Consider the following 15192-nt stretch of genomic DNA (forward strand, 5'->3'; position numbering starts at 1 on the left):
AAACCTTGAAAAGGCACATCCTCGGGTCCCCAGCAATATACCTGGCAAGTTAAAAGTATATCGGACCCGTGGTTGTCGAGAAACAGCGGTCACAGACAAACAAACAAACGTACAAACGTACAGAGATTACTGGAATTATAGATAGATTCATCTCACAAGGTTCAGACATACATGGCGGCGGCCATCTTGGATTTTGACGTGGCGACCCAATTTTCAATAGCGTTCTTCCTTATGCCTAGATACACCCACACACCAGATTAGAAGTTGGTACTTCGCTTATTTTTCAAGATATGCAGGTTACAAGGTTCAGACATACATGGCCTCAGACATACATGGCGGCGGCCATCTTGGATTTTGACGTGGGTTGCACCCACACACCAAATTCGAATGCGGTCCTTCGCTTACGTATGCACGCACGCACGCATGCTGCATGCACGCACAGACGGACGGACGGACGGATGGACGGACACACGGACGGAGGGGAAAACCATAGTCCCCCTTTCGCTCCGCTGTGCGACGGGGGACAACAAAGGGTATCGTAGCATAATTTGTGGTCCTAAATATATTAACAATCAAAGTTGTCCAGGTCTTTTTGGAACACACAAGCTTTAAATACAACTGTTGCTCACCACAGCTTCTCACCCATGACGAGCAGGGATCACAAATTCAATCCAAAAAGGGTATAACTCTGCAAAATTGATGAAACGGCCTGAAACTCGAACGTGTTCTGTAACTTATCGTAATAAAGCCACGTACCAAGTTTCAGTTAAACATGTTAAAGGGTAAGGAGGAAGAGTGTGGGAAACCACAGGTTAGGTGGGACGAACAGACAGACGGCGAGCAAACCTATCGTCCCCTCCTGGGAAATATCAGTAGGGGAATAATAATAACTCACAATGACACAGTATAACTCGATTGTGGCACATCAGACTCATCATACATTGAGGAAGACTCAGAAGTATAAAATAAAAAGGCAATGAAATTTACTGATAAAAATACTCACCAAAAAAGGTGAGTGCAAAAAAACCGCCAATGGAAAAATCACTCTGGAAGCGCATCAGCACGTGGTGGGTCAGGCTGCTCACCGCATCCAGGCCGGAGTTACCACTGAATATACCCAGCTGGCGGGAGCTCTGGTTTGGCCCGTCCCTATCACCAACAGCAGGTAAAGGTGGGTTGAATGCGTTAGTAAATTTCACTGGGGTGTACTGTCAACAGGAAATTGAAAATGATTTGCTCAAAAGACAATTTCCACAGAGCTAAGAGTAATCAATGCCTTGAGGGGCTGCTTTTCATGTGATTAGCATGAAAATCAAGAAATCTCAGTAAATCAATAACACTTTCTGTTGGCTTTTTATCGATAACTCTGTATTGTGAACAGAAAAAGGCAGAACCTTTGCCCCTCTTTCTAAAATATTCTTCCCTCCCTTCTCAATTTCCCTCTCTTCTCCTGTAATTCTCGATTTTTCTTTCCCCAGCTGCTGTTGTATTGAATTTAATATGTGAACAGATGCTTGGTCCTACATAATTTAAAAATACAAGAAAACAAACACCACATAAAAAGAATAACTGAAGCTTTTCGTGCTGTACACCCCAAGGTAAATCACAGCAAAAAAAAACGGAAAAGGTGAGAGATCTTGCATATATAAATAAGCACTGCAGGTCGATGTAAGAGCGACACCGATTGGTTAATCAGTCATGACGTAATTGGTAATCTGAACACCCATTGGTTGAATCGGTCACCACTATCTCTGGCTCCGATTGGCACCGCTCTCAACTCCGCTCCAGCCAATCTGAGCCAGAGATAGTGGTGATTGAGTCACCCAACCCAATGGGTGTTCACATTACCAATTACGTCATGACTGATGAACCAATCGGTGTCACTGTTACAAAGACATGCTTATTTATGCACCTTTTTCCTTCTCTTGCTGTGATTTACCTTGAGTACAGCACAAAAAGCTTTGGTTATTCGTATTATGTCGTGTTTGCTTTCTTGTATTTTTAAATTTAATATTTTATTAATTTAACCCCTCATATCCCCAATAGACAATCCTTCAATTATAATAGTGTTGTGGTGCTGTGCACACACGATTCGTTTGCCAAGAATGTAGGCCACCACGCGTTGTACAAACTGAAATGCTTTATTAACAGCTCGCACGTAAGCACTGGGCGGGCTCGACTATCGAGCCCGCATATATGTCCCAAGGCCACGCCTTGCCCCCGGGCGTGGCCGGTCGGCCGAAAGGTGGGGCATGTCCTCAGTTCCACCCTGCGCCTTGTGACGCCTTCGCTCCGGGCGTGGCCCGAGCTGCGCTTCCACGCCCGGACGCTCGCGCCACCCACTGGTGCGCAGAATTATTGCCCATTGACAATGTGTCCGCCACACGTACCCCCCCAGAATTCCCGCGCACCTGAAGGGTGAGCTTGCGGGGAAGCCGGATGACCCGGCCGAAACGCCCTCTGGCGATGCATGCAGGGCTGGGGGGCAACAGGACGGCGGGACTGGGGGGGGCCGGGGGTCTGACCGCTGGGGGGCGGCCTCGACGCGGAGGCAGAGCTGCTTGCGGGGGGTGGTCCAGATCGAGGTGGGCCGGCTTGAGGCGGTCCATGGAGATATGATCCAGAGTACCGCCGATGTCCACGGTGAAATGTTTGTCCCCGGTCTCCAGCACGCGGAAGGGCCCATCGTACGGGGGCCGCAGCGGTGCCTGGTGGGCGTCGTGCCGGACAAAAACGTACTCCGCCATGCGAAGCTCCGGGGCGACGTGGGAGGACAGGCAACCGTGGTGTGCTGTCGGCACCGGGGCGAACCTCCTGGCGGTCTCCTGCAGGGTGGAGCGCTGTTGCGCCGCGGACCAAGGAGCCGTGGAGTCGGGGATAAATTCGCCCGGTACCCGCAGCGGTTGTCCGAAGACCAGCTCCGCCGAGGACACGCGCAGGTCATCCTTGGGCGCCGTCCTGAGGTCCAGCAGGACCCCGGGGAGCCTGTCGGCCCAGCTGCCACCACGGAGGCTGACCCGGAGCGCGGCCTTCATTGAGCGATGAAAGCGCTCGCACAGGCCGTTGGCCTGGGGGTGGTCGGCCATGGTGCGGTGCAGCTTGATGCCGAGCCCTCGCGCCACCACTCCCCAGAGCTCCGAGGTGAACTGGGGGCCGCGGTCGGACGAGATGTCCGAGGGGGCACCGAACCGGGCAACCCACGTGGCGATGAAGGCTTGCGCGACGTCAGCCGCAGCCGTCAATGGCACGGCCTCCGGCCACCGGGTGGTGCGGTCCACCATGGTGAGGAGGTGGGTGAAACCCCGCGAGGGGGGCAGAGGTCCCACCAAGTCGACGTGGACGTGGTCGAACCGACGCTCGGGCACCGTAAACGGGGCCAACGGGGCCTGGGTGTGGCGGTGGACCTTTGCGCGCTGGCACGCGAGGCACGTCCTGGCCCAGTCGCGGACGTTCCTCCTGAGGCCATGCCAGACGAACTTCGCCGCGACGAGCTTCTGGGAGGCCTTCGTGCCCGGGTGGGACAGGCCGTGGATGGCGTCAAAAAGCGGGCGCTGCCAACCAGCGGGCACGATGGGGCGAGGCCGGCCGAGGGAGACGTCGCACAAGAGGGCAGTGCCAGCGACGTCGAACGGCACCTCGGTGACTCAGAGGCCCATGACGGCGGTCCGCAAGGCCTGGACGTCGGGGTCGGCGGTCTGGTCCTCCGCCATCCGGGGCATAGTCGATCCCGAGGTGGACCGCGTGTGCGACGGACCGGGAAAGGCAATCCGCCACCGGGTTGTCCTTACCCGCGACGTGGCGGATGTCCGTCGTGTACTCGGATCCGGCAGAGAGGTGACGTTGCTGTCGGGCCGACCATGGCTCGGCGACCTTGGCCATCGCGAACACAAGGGGCTTGTGATCGACGAAAGCCGTGAACGGGCGGCCCTCGAGCAGATGGCGGAAGTGTCGGACCACCAGGTGGAGCCCGAGCAGCTCGCGGTCAAAGGTGCTGTAGCGGCGTTCGTGCGGGCGAAGCTGCCGGCTAAAAAACGCCAGCGGCTGCCAAGCACCACTCACCCACTGCTCGTGCACCGCGCCCACCGTGTAGTCCGACGCGTCGGTGGTGAGGGCGATTGGTGCATCGGGCGCCGGGTGCGCCAGCATGGTGGCGTTGGCCAAGGCCAGCTTTGCGCCCGCAAACGCCGCGGCCATCGGCTCCATCCAGGCGATGTCACCTTTGCCCGGCTTCCCCCGGAGGGCCTCGTGCAGGTGGCGGAGGAGCTGGGCGACGCGGGGCACGAAGCGGTGATAAAAATTCACCATGCCCAGGAATTCCTGGAGCCCCTTGATCGTGCGGGGGCGCGGGAAACTCCTGACCGCCTCCACCTTGGCCGGCAACGGGATGGCCCCGTGCCTGGTGATGCAGTGCCCCAAGAAGTCGATGGCGGTGACGCAGAATCGGCACTTCGCGGGGTTGATTATCAGGCCATGCTGGCCTAGGCGTTCGAAGAGCGTGCGGAGGTGGAGCAGGTGCTCCTCGCAGGATGCGCTCGCGACGAGGATGTCGTCCAGGTAGACGTAGATGAAAGGTAAGTCATGCAAGACGCTGTCCATGAGCCGGTGGAACGCCTGGGCCGCATTTTTCAACCCAAAACGCATCCGCAGGAACTCAAAGAGGTCGAAAGGGGTGATGACGGCCGTCTTTGGCACATCGTCCGGTTGTACGGGGACCTGGTGGTAGCCCCGGGTGAGGTCCACCTTGGAGAAAACGGTCGTGTTTGCCAACCGGGCGGAAAAGTCCTGAATATGCGGGACCGGGTAGCGGTCGGGGGTGGTGGCATCGTTGTGTCGGTGGTAGTCACCGCACGGCCGCCATCCGCCGCCGGGCTTGGGCACAATGTGCAGAGGAGAGGCCCATGTGCTGTTGGAGCGCCGTACGATGCCCAGCCACTCCAGCGTGGCGAACTCCACTTTCGCCACGGCGAGCTTCGTGGGGTCGAGGCGGCGCGCCCGGGCGTAGACCGGTGGTCCGACGGTGGGGATTTGGTGCTCCACCCGTGTTTGACGGCCACCGCTGAAAAGGTGGGCCGCGTGAGTGCCGGGAAACTGGCGAGGAGGCGGGTAAACTCGCCCGCTGCCGGAAGCGTACAGACTTACCTCGCCTGGACGGAACCACTCAGCAAGCCGCTTGGCAAGCCGCTCGGTGAGCCACTCAGCGAGCTGCTCAACGAGCCGCTCAGCGAACAAGCGAGCGAGCTGAAGGTTTCGGCCTGGACGAGACGTCAACGCTTAACGTCCACCAACAGCCCATGTGCACAAAGGAAGTCTGCACCGAGCAGGGCCATTGGCACGCTGGCGGTGACGAAAGACCATTGGAAGCGCTGCCCTCCGAACCGCAGTGAGGGGCAACACTTCCCGAATGTGCGGATGGGTGTTCCGTTGGCGGCGAGCAAGGCGGGGCCCCGGCCCGCGGCTCGCTTGTCGGACGCGGAGGCAGGGAGGACGCTTACCTGCGCTCCTGTGTCGCACAGAAAACGACGACCAGACGAGGTGTCCGTGATGAACAGGAGGCTGCCGGAATGGCCGACGCTCATGGCCGCAAGTGAGCGCCGGCCCGGTCTTTTCCTGACCCGTCGAAAGAACACGGCGGGCGGCACGTTCTAGCCTTGCGGCCGAACCTGGCATGATAGTACCACCAAGTTTGCGGTGGTGGCGGCCGTGTCGGCCGTGCCGGCGGTGGTGGCGGCGGCGGTAGTGGGCGGGGCATAGCAGCGGCCACGAGGGAAGCAGGGGGCGCTGTAGCCTCCGCACCGGGATCCACTACGGCAGCACCGTACACCGACCGCGTGTCGCAGGCCGCGAACAATTTGTCGGCCTCTCCGGCCAGGGCGCGGGGTTCCGTTAATTTTGAACCGGCCAGCACGAGGTGCACCTGCACAGGTAGCTGGCGGAGGAAAAGCGCTCGGAAAAGGAAATCCGGGCGCTGGTCTCCAAGAAGGGACAGCATAAAATCCATCCGAACGGACGGTCGTGTGTCGCCGAGGGCGGGAAGGTCCAGGAGCCATGAGCCCAAACATGGCGAGGAGGAGACGTTTGAGCGCCGCGTACTTGTGGTCGCCCGGTGGGCGCCGAAGGATGGACACGACGTGGGCGGCAGTGCCGGGCCCGAGGGCAGCGACCACATGGTAGTACATGGTCTCGTTCGCCGTGATGCCCCGGAGCTGGAATTGAGCTTCGGCCTGCACAAACCAAACGTCGGCTTGCGCTTCCCAGAACTCCGGGAGTTTGACGGCGACAGCGTTGGTAGCCATGGCGCGTTCGGGGGTCAGCTACGGCTGAACCAGTCGGGGTCACCAGTGTGGTGCTGTGCACACACGATTCGTTTGCCAAGAAGGTAGGCCACCACGCGTTGTACAAACTGAAATGCTTTATTAACAGCTCGCACGTAAGCACTGGGCGGGCTCGACTATCGAGCCCGCATATATGTCCCGAGGTCACGCCTTGCCCCCGGGCGTGGCCGGTCGGCCGAAAGGCGGGCCATGTCCTCAGTTCCACCCTGCGCCTCGTGACGCCTTCGCTCCGGGCGTGGCCCGAGCTGCGCTACCACGCCCGGACGCTCGCACCACCCACTGGTGCGCGGAATTATTGCCCATTGACAATGTGTCCGCCACAGTGTAATAATAAATTTTATGGCGGATACGAAGCATTGTCTGCTAATTAATTTTCTCATAAATATTGGACCTCATCGGATTCTTATTAGATTTCATCAGAAATCATGGAAAGATTTTATAATGTGTGCAAGACATTCCCTCTTTTAAATCACCTGAATTCCACAATCACAATAAGTTAGAAGAAGTTAGCCCATACAAGCTTTCAAAATTACTTTAGGAAATACTTGATACTTTTAATGCAATTCACCTTTGAGTTAAGGCACTGACCAGATAGAAATGAAGTCATAAATGGGTTCAGTATGCAGCAGAGTAAAGTTGATGTGAATCCCATGTCCGGGAGGGACAGATATGAACCAAGTGCAGTCCTGAAAACTTGGATACTCTTCAGGGTAACCAGGGGAGTACACTGTCCCTTTCGTGCCCGTCACGTTACCACCACATGGAGCTGTCGGAAATATGGATGGACGACTTGGTCCAATAATCGGCATTTGGTCATTGTGCAAGATTCAGAGTTGCACAAACTCAACATTTGAACAACATGCAAGGCATTCCCATAAGGTTCATGTTCCAAATGATATTTGCGACATGACATTGTCTTCTTCACCTAAAATTGGCTATTCTGATCCGATCACATGACTTATGAAGCTAGGATCTCAAGTTCAAATCTCACATACTGCATTGACTTGCCCATTGTCGACTGATATCTAAGTAATTAATATAAAAGTCTATTGAAAATCAAGTTATCATCATGTGATGTACAGTGCTTTCAGAAAGTATTCACACCCCTTGACTTTTTCACAGTTTGTTTTCTAACAGCCTGAATTTAAAATGGATTAATTTGAGATTTTGTGTCACTGATCTACACATACTACACCATCATGTCGAAGTGAATTTTGTTTTTTTAGAATTTAAAAAAAAATTATTAAAAATGAAACACTGAAATATCTAATTGACTTAAGTATTCAATTATCTGAGTCAATACTGCATACAAGCACCTTTGGCAGCGATTACGGCTTCGAGTCGTCTTGGGTATGTCTGCATCAGCTTTAAGCATCTACAGATTTACCCGAACTCTGTCAGGTTGGATGGGGAGCATCATCAAAGAGCAATCTTCAAGTCTTTCCACAGATTATCAATGGGATTCAACTCTAGGCTTTGGCTCGGCCACTCAAGGACTTTCACATTCTTGTTCTGAAGCCATTCTAGTGTTGCTCTGTTTGTATGCTTAGGGTCATTCACCAGTTGGAACGTAAATCTTCACAGCAGTCTATGGTCTTTTGCACTCTGAAGCAGGTTCTTCTCAAGGATTTGCCTTTATTTGGCTCCATTCATTGTTTCCTCTTTCCTTACAAGTCTCCCAGTCCCTGCTGCTGAAAACATCCCCATAGCATGATGCGACAGAGACCCACACCATGCTTAAAGGTAGGGATGGTGTTAGATGGGTTATGTTTCCACCAGACATAGTGCTTTGCATTTGAGCCAGAGTTTAATTTTCGTCTCATCAGACCACAGAATATTTTCCCACATGTTCTCAAAATCTTTCACATGCCTTTTTGCAAACTCCAGCGACAATGTACCTTTCTCTCAGGAGTGGCTTTTGTCTGGCCAATCTCCCACAAAGCCGAGATTTGTGAAGTGCTGCAGAGACACTTGTCCATCCGGCAGGTTCTCCCATCTCAGCCATGGAACACTAGTTCTGTCAGAGTGGTCATTGGGTTCTTGGTCACCTCCCAGACCAAGGTCCTTCTTGCCGGTTGCTCAGTTTAGTTGGATGGTCATCTCTAGGAAGAGTCTGAGTGGTTCCATATTCTTTCCATTTCCTAATGATGGAGCTCACTGTGCTATTGGCATCTTTCAACACTATAAAATTATTTTATTCCCTTCCCCATATCTATGCCTCCTCACAATTCTATCTCGGAGTTCTACGGACAGTACCTTGGACTTCATGGTCGAGTTTCTGTTCTGATATGCACTCTCAACTGTGGGACCTTATATAGAAAGGTGTTTCTTTTTAAATAATGTTCAATCAATTGAATTAGCGACAGGTGGAGTCCAATCAAGTTGTAGAGACATCTCAAGGATGATCAAAGGAAACTGGATGCACCTGAGCTCAATTTATAGTGTCATAGCAAAGGGGTTGAATACTTATTCACTCAAGACATTTCAGCTTTTCATTTTTAACCCTTTGAGTACGCGATTTTTTTAAATAAAAATACCCCCGGTACGGGATTAATTTTGGCCAGAGTAACTATAAACAATCTCCAGGCAGTAGTTCAGTGTATAAATTCAATGCAACCACGTACTGACTATCTATTTATGGGTATAGTCGATGACGTGTAGTAAAATCATCCATACATAAAACTTTTTCGCAGGTTGCGGCACTGGACGTCATCCGTACTCAAAGGGTTAATAATTTTGTAAAAAATTCTGAAAATAAAATTCCACTTTGACATTATGGGGTAGGTAGTATGTGTAGTGAAATTGTATACAAGTTACGACCCAGGTGCCATTACAACTACTGACCACTATATGGCCACTATAAGATCTTGGTCCCTGAATTGCGAAGGGCAGTCTTGAGACATTTATCGTGCGTTATTCACGTGCATACGTAAGTGTGTTAAAAAAGTATCCGACCTTTATTTTTTGTGCGTAAAAAAAAAGAAGCTAGGGAGGCGTTGATTGGTGCACGTATGGAGGCGATCCTAATGCGCACGCGTGAATTGTTTCCCACCTGCAGAAGCTGTCATTCGACAGCAGACCGCCGATGAGTGAGGACATGTAAGTGAGCGCCGTCGGATTTTCGTTTTTGACAAAATGACGGAAAAACTTGAACAACGCTACTGCATCAAATTTTGTGTTTCATCAAACTTGCATCAAAACTGCAACTTGGTGTCTGGGTCGTACCCATAAACCCAGGACTCATCGCCAGTGATCACTGTGTTGAGGAAGCTGGGATCGCTGTTCACAGTCTCCAGCATGTCCTGTGCGATCTCCAAACGGAGTTGCTTCTGCTCAATCGTTAGCAGCTTTGGTACGAACTTCGCTGAGATTCTCCTGAAGCCCAAATCCTCCTTCATAATGGAATGAACGGTGTTGAATCTTGCGGATCGTTTCCACTTGGGAATCGCCAAGCTTTACACAAAATTTGATGCAGTAGCATTGTTCAAGTTTTTCCGTCATTTTGTCAAAAACGAAAATCCGACGTCGCTCACTTACATGTCCTCACTCATCGGTGGTCTGCCGTCGAATGACAGCTTCTGCAGGTGGGAAAAAATTCACGCGTGCGCATTAGGATCGCCTACATACGTGCACCAATCAACGCCTCCCTAGCTTCTTTTCTTTTATGCACGAAAAATAAAGGTCGGATACTTTTTGAACACAGTAGTACTTAGAATGGTAAGGGGAAAAACATTGCATATTGCTTGCTTGTTTGCTTGGATGTCATACTCACTCTTGCTCGTATGATTGTAGTGTACTGATACTATGATTGCCAATTTCCTTTCAGATACTGCTAGAGATTGATTCTGATTAAACTCACCCTTGGAGACACTGTTGTATATTCTGATTATTACAACACTTAATCAGAATCATCTTCGACCATCATTCAAGATCGACATGACCCACAAACTCTTGCAGCTGCCCACGTTTGGAGCAGATCCACAAGCTGCGGAAGCTCCGAGTCAGCTCAGGCACTGGCTGAGTTTACTGGCTAGCTACCTACAAGCTCATGACGACATCACAGATGAGGTGAAGCGCGCTGTGCTCAATTCCCATGTGACGCACGTTGTCCATGATTACATATCCCATTGTGAGACGTTCCACGAGGCTGTAAAGGAGCTGCGCACTATTTACATCAAGCCTTGGAATGTCATCTACACGCGGTACCAGCTCGCTACAAGGAAACAGGATGCATCGGAATCTCTCAATCATTTCTTCCAAGAGCTACGTCACCTGGGCAAGGAATGCGCTCATGATATCCGAACACACGAGCAGATGTGCGACGATCTCATGTGAGATGCGTTCATCTCTGGAATTTATTCCTCGTCAACACGGCAGCGTTTGCTGGAATCGCCGACCCTGACGCTGAAACAAGCTTAAGATCAGGCCCTCGTACTCCACGAAGCTCAGGCTCAATCGGAAGTATACGGACGTCCTTATGTTACGGCGGGTCTCACTGAGGAGAGACGCTTGGAGAACGATGCTGTTGAGGAGCGCCCTGTTGCTGATATTCCGTTAGAGACGACGGAAGCCCTCGGAGCCGAAGGTACGAGTCTGGCAGCGACTGTCTCGGTCGGGGGTAACTCTAAGTGCTTCTTCTGCGGGAATCGAAATCATCCCCGCTTGCAAAAGTATGTCGCTCATCACGAGGGCAGCGTTCCCGACCTACGCTGGCCGGCATCACCTCAACACGTGAGGCACGCTCGCCACCCGTGGAGATCCCGACACAGCCCGGACCACACGGCTTGTCCAGCGCCGTCGTCCCAGTACTGATTGAAGGACAATCTGCGAACGCCTTGGTCGACACGGGATCGACTGAGAGCTACGTTGATATGAGCCTCGTCCGCCGGCACAGATGGCCGATTCTGGGGGCATCTCGCAGAATCTTCATGGCTTCACAATCCCTTAGGATGTGCATGAAGGGAGAATGTTGTGTAAAGCTAGTGGTTAATGGCACAATGTACCCGGATTTTCGTCTAATGGTGTTGCCTACCTTATGCGCTGAAGTTTTATTGTACACGACTTTCTCCATCGTCATGGTCGGTTAGAAATGATGTTCGGGGGAGACGCTACTCTCTCGGTCTGTGCTCTGGCGGGGATGGCTATTGAACCGATGTCATTATTTCCGAATCTAACTCCGGACTGCACCCCGGTAGTTATCAAATCGAGACGCTATTCCTGTGCTGATGCGCAATTCATCTCTGAGGAGACTAGCACACTCCTCAAAGAAGGCATAATCTAGCCCAGCCGATCGCCTTGGCATGCGCAAGTTTTGGTCGTCCAGTCTGAAAATCATCGCAAGCGCATGGTAATCGATTACTCTCAAACCATCAACAGGTTTACGGAATTGGACGCCTATCCACTTCCGGGGTTGGATGCCCTGGTTCGACAGGTCACCCAATATGCCGTGTATAGTACCCTCGATCTGCGCAGTGCGTATCATCAAATCCCGATCTCTGCAGCCGACCGAATTTATACAGGGTTTGAATCCGGTCAGCGGCTGTATCAATTCACGCGTTTGCCCTTCGGCACCACTAATGGTGTCGCGTGCTTTCAAAGGGCTATTGATGACATAATTACCAAGGAACGCTTAACGAACGTTTTCGTTTACCTTGATAATCTAACAGTTTGTGGGCATGATCAAGCTCACCACGACGCTAATTTACAACGCTTTCTCCAGTTGGCGCAAAATTACAGCCTGACTCTCAATGAGGCCAAATGTCGTTATTCTGCCAGGACGATAGATCTCTCAGGGTACACCGTGACCCAGGGTCTGATAACCCCTGACAAGGAACATCTGCGCCCCTTGCTCGACATGGCGCCACCACACGATCGTGCGTCCTTGAAGAGAGCACTCGGTTTGTTCGCACATTATTTGAGGTGGGTCCAAAATTATTCCGAGAAACTCTGTCCCCTCATTGATTGCAAAACATTCTCTATGTCTCATGCCGTCAAGGTCGCCTTCCACGGGCTGAAGTCAGACATCGCTGGCGCCGCTGTGTCCTCCATTGATGACAACATCCCCTTTGTTCTCGAAAGTGATGTGTTGGATCACGCGATCGCTGCCACTCTCTCTCAAGGGGGGAAACCTGTGACCTTCTTCTCAAGGACCCTATCCTCTGCTGAGAGGTGCCATTCGTCTGTCGAGAAAGAAGCCTACGCAATTGTGGAATCGATTCGCCGATGGCAACCATATTTGCTTGGCAAACGGTTTGAAGTCTTCACTGATCAGCACAGCGTAGCCTTCATGTACGATAAGCACCACACTCAGCGCATTAGGAACGAGAAAAATCACTCGATGGCGCATAGAGTTAGCTGATTATAGCTTCAAGATCACGTACAGTCCAGGGCGGGAGAATCTAGCGGCAGATGCCTTATCACGGCCAGGGGTTTGCGCAAGTTTAACCTCCTTCGTGGACTTAACGCGTTCTTCATGACACCTTGTGTCACCCCGGGGTGACCCGCCTAGCTCATTATGTGCGTAGCCGCAATTTGCCCTACTCTGTTGAGGACATTTGCCATCTGTGTCACACTTGTCCCGTTTGCGCTGAACTCAAACCGCGTTTCTATAAACCGAACATGGGAACTTTGATTCAGGCTACCAGGCCGTGGGACAGATTGGCTATGGACTCTAAAGGTCCTCTACCGGCTTCTGGTACCTCTCGTTATCTCCTCACGATCGTAGATGAGTATTCCAGATTCCCATTCGCCTTTCCGTGCAGTGACATGACCGCTGCTACAGTTATCAGTTGTTTGCAGCTTCTGTTTGCAATGTTCGGGAATCCGGGTTACGTACACACTGACCGAGGTGCTGTATTCTTGTCCCAAGATGTGAGGACATTTCTGCTGCAGCGTAACATTGCCTCCAGCTACACTACTCCGTACAGTCCGCAAGCGAACGGTCAGGTGGAGCGGTTAAATGGTATCAAATGGAAGGCCATTATTTTGGGTCTTAAGACCTACGGACTAGGGCCAGACAAGTGGACCAGGGTGGTGCTGGGGGCACTACACTGGATCCGTTCTCTACTGTGCACCGCTACAAATGAAACTCCTCACGATCGTTTATTTTGCTACCCGCAGCGCACGGGTTCTGTCCGCCCACTGCCTCGTTGGCTTGCCGAGCCCGGACCGGCTTTTCTCAAATGAGCGGTGTGCCCGAGTAAATACGATCCGCTCGTCGACAAGGTCCGCATTCTTCAAACTAATCCCGATCATGCTCGAGTGTAGCTGCCGGATGGACGCGAGTCCACGGTGTCAGTGCGTCAACTCGCACCATGCGGGGATCCTGTTGCGCCTGAGCTCAGCACGGGGAATCCGACGATGGGGAATTCGCCGTCTGCCCCTCCCCCTTGCACGCCCGATCCGAACGGTGTAGTCGTGCCACCTCCATCGCCCGAGATGGAAGGCATTTCTGACGGTGACGATTTAGGCCCCGCTGCTGAAGGGCCTGATGTGTACCGAACGTGCACGGGAAGGGAAATTCATCGCCCCGATCGCTTCGGCTGGACTTGATATGGCTCTTTGATTTCACGCACTCTTACGTAATTATCTGCTCATCGTAGTTACGCACTTATCGCTACCCGGCTTGCTAGCATGCTTTTAAACCCAGAGAGGAATGTAGTGAAATTGTATACAAGTTACGACCCAGGTGCCATTACAACTACTGACCACAATATGGCCACTATAAGATCTTGGTCCCCAAAGTGCAAAGGGCAGTCCTGAGACATTTATCGTGCGTTATTCACGTGCATGCTTAGAATGGTAAGGGGAAATACATTGCATATTGCTTGATTGTTTGCTTGGATGTCATACTCACTCTTGCTCTTATGATTGTAGTGTACTGATACTATGATTGCCAATTTCCTTTCAGATACTGCTACAGATTGATCCTGATTAAACTCACCCTTGGAGACACTGTTGTATATTCTGATTATTACAACAGCATGTGTAGTATAGTGACAAAAAAAAATCTCAATTGAATCCATTTTAAATTCAGGTTGCAACACAACAAAATGTGAAAGTCAAGGGGTGTGAATCTTTTTGAAGGCCCTGTATGTACACAAAGTTCTCATGTTAGCCGCATATCACTGTTAAAAATATTGTCGCGCGATTGCCCCTCGGTTAAGACCGGGGAATCGCGGATGGCCAAAACGAGCTTTAACTCAGAGGCGACGATGAATGGCGGATTTGCTATACAGGCGCAGGAGGACGGAGGGAAAGAGGAAGAAGCGGCAAGATTTACCTGACTCGATCTCGCCGGGCAGTCTTCAACCTGCAGGAAATTAACCTCACATGAAACGAAATTTATGTACAAAAGAACAAGGCTTTATTGCCACGGATGCCAATAACAAGAACGTGCCGGTAATTAAATGTCCTAAATCGGGACATCCCCACACAGACTTCAGATACAAAACAATGGAAGAATGAATAAAATAAATCGCCGTGTTTGCGCTTGTGTTAGGGCTTATCTCAATCAGTAGTCAGGTCGGTCAGGCTCCGTCTGACGTGGCTCTGGTGTTGGCGTGAAGCAGGCCTCCCCGCGCCCCCTGTTCACCAGGCCTCGATGCGTCCTTGTTCGTCATGCTTCAGCGGCAAGCCTCGCCCGTATGCTCGCCGTTCGCACACTAACGCAGGGAAGAGAATAGACGACGTTCCATCTCTCCACCGTCTTAAGAACTGCCCGTTCCTCCACCAAAGTCCGAAGCAAGAGAAGGTCCAGCGCGAAGACAGTCCACAAGCAAGAGGGCAAAGGGAAGAGAGAAAATGTCCGTCAGCGAATCATTTGGCTGATCATCTTCTGACGTCACTCGCTTTCCCTCCA

At 51.9% G+C, this 15192-nt stretch overlaps 1 protein-coding gene across 1 annotated transcript in view; it reads right to left on the reverse strand.

Annotated features, from left to right (window-relative positions):
• Positions 1-15192, reverse strand: part of LOC137436088 (CUB and sushi domain-containing protein 3-like) — a 1358203-nt gene that overhangs the window by 269366 nt on the left and 1073645 nt on the right. The window contains exons 43-44 of the mRNA XM_078786463.1: positions 6921-7098; positions 1004-1149 (exon numbers count right to left, since the gene is read on the reverse strand). Coding sequence (XP_078642589.1) covers positions 1004-1149; positions 6921-7098 — 324 coding nt within the window. The remainder of the gene's footprint in view (positions 1-1003; positions 1150-6920; positions 7099-15192) is intronic.

This window comes from Myxine glutinosa, chromosome 11 (assembly GCF_964187855.1).
Source record: "Myxine glutinosa chromosome 11, kmMyxGlut1.1, whole genome shotgun sequence".
NCBI lineage: Eukaryota > Metazoa > Chordata > Myxini > Myxiniformes > Myxinidae > Myxine > Myxine glutinosa.